This window comes from Poecilia reticulata, linkage group LG9 (assembly GCF_000633615.1).
Source record: "Poecilia reticulata strain Guanapo linkage group LG9, Guppy_female_1.0+MT, whole genome shotgun sequence".
Classification (NCBI taxonomy): Eukaryota; Metazoa; Chordata; class Actinopteri; order Cyprinodontiformes; family Poeciliidae; genus Poecilia; species Poecilia reticulata.
The window spans coordinates 4,744,415-4,746,141 of NC_024339.1; the positions used below are offsets into that span (position 1 = coordinate 4,744,415).

The following is a 1,727-nucleotide window of genomic DNA, read 5'->3' on the forward strand; positions in this document are numbered from 1 at the left end:
AAAAGAAGAGTCTCTCTTCCAGAATGTTTCCGAACACGTCCAGCTGTTTTCCAGTTGCTCTGTCAGGAACTTTAACACAGAATTTAATTGACAACTGCAGAGTATAGGARAGTTTAAGMTGTCTTGTAATTCAATTAGATTAAGTAATAATCTGAAATGACTCCCAATTGTGAGATTATTTCACTGTGGAATGATTTCACYGTGGAATGACTATGACCATAAAACCTTTCTCTGATTGATAGGCAGTGATAAAGTTGACAGCTGGTAAGCATTGTGTTCGAAGCTGAAAAAACAACTTTCATCAAAGCTTTAATCCAGCATACTATTTTAATTAAGATTTTACTGCTTTTGTTTTTAGATCACAATTTGAGTAACCGGTGTCACTTCTGCCGGTTTTAGCTTTTGCATAACGTCTTCCAGCTCCATTTTGTCGCTTTTTGTGACTGTAGGGGGAACCAAGTTCAAATCGTCTGGAGCAGTGGGGCCCTGTGTGCGCAATTATTGTGCTGCACTTGTTACGGTCTAATGAACTGGACCCTACAGAAGCATCTTTGAGTGTCCGAATAAGCACTATAAAAATTTTATGTATCACTATTATTACAAACTTTCTATCTTCAACAGTGCGCCTACTCCTCTGTTTAGACGGTAATAAGTAGATTAACACAACGTTACATTGCGGATTCYCGTTTGGTTTYCTCTGTGCTGTTATWGCAGGCTTATCAAGCAACTGTTTTGGCTCGACCCCGAACAAATTTTGGATTTGGTTCAAACTCTAGACAGTATCAAAAAGTATMAAATTATTTGAACCTACCTTGCAAAGCCTCTCCAAATCTTTCTCTTGTGGACGTTCGCTGTAATGAGKAATAATTAMAGCAAACKTACAGCGAGTAATATAATGMATAATCAATGCAATCAATGTCTTCCACCAACTGGTATGATTTTCTCAACCTGGTAGAGACCATGTGTTTTAGGGGTTTTTTCTGTTACCATGACAGTGTTTTGTCATGTTGAAATAAATTTGCGTGAGAAATCTAYATTTTAGCAACGCTTCCATTACATCATCATCATCATAACAATGCTTGTTTAAAAGGCTCCAAACATATTTAACTTTTGTATGACTAAAAGTCTTGAGAAGGCATTTGAAATCCACCTTAGCATAAAATCACCCAACAATACTTACTCTTTTATAATGTTAGATTGTTTAAATGGACAATAGCACTTTGAGATCACGCTCACTGAATATTGTTTCCACAGTGACACAGATGTCCACACGGTGGCGTCGCTGCTCAAACTGTACCTGCGCGAGCTGCCTGAACCTGTGGTGCCGTGGTCTCAGTACCAGGACTTCCTGGACTGCACTAACTTGCTGGATACAAGGAGCAAAGAGGTGTGCTGCTGCGACGGTGAATGTGTCAACAAATTCAGCCTTAAATATTTGAAACAAGCTTTGACCTGCGGTTCATATGTCCCTGCAGGGCTGGGAGAAGCTGGAGCAACAAGTAGCTCTTCTCCCCAGAGCCAACTACAACATTCTCAGTTATGTCTGTCGGTGAGTAACATTAATAATAATGATTAGAATAGCGGTTCTCAACGTGGGCTGTACCGCCCCCCAGGGGGCGTTCAGAGGACGGCAGGGGGCGCTAGCGAGAATTTTCACAAAAGGGGGGCTCTGGGATTCCTTTGGGGGGCATTTGGTCGAAGGTAAACTTTACACCTTAAATGCACAA

At 40.8% G+C, this 1,727-nt stretch overlaps 1 protein-coding gene across 1 annotated transcript in view; it reads left to right on the forward strand.

Moving 5' to 3' along the window:
• Nucleotides 1-1,727, forward strand: part of arhgap25 (Rho GTPase activating protein 25) — a 30,611-nt gene that overhangs the window by 14,888 nt on the left and 13,996 nt on the right. The window contains exons 6-7 of the mRNA XM_008417710.2: nucleotides 1,255-1,387; nucleotides 1,476-1,549. Coding sequence (XP_008415932.1) covers nucleotides 1,255-1,387; nucleotides 1,476-1,549 — 207 coding nt within the window. The remainder of the gene's footprint in view (nucleotides 1-1,254; nucleotides 1,388-1,475; nucleotides 1,550-1,727) is intronic.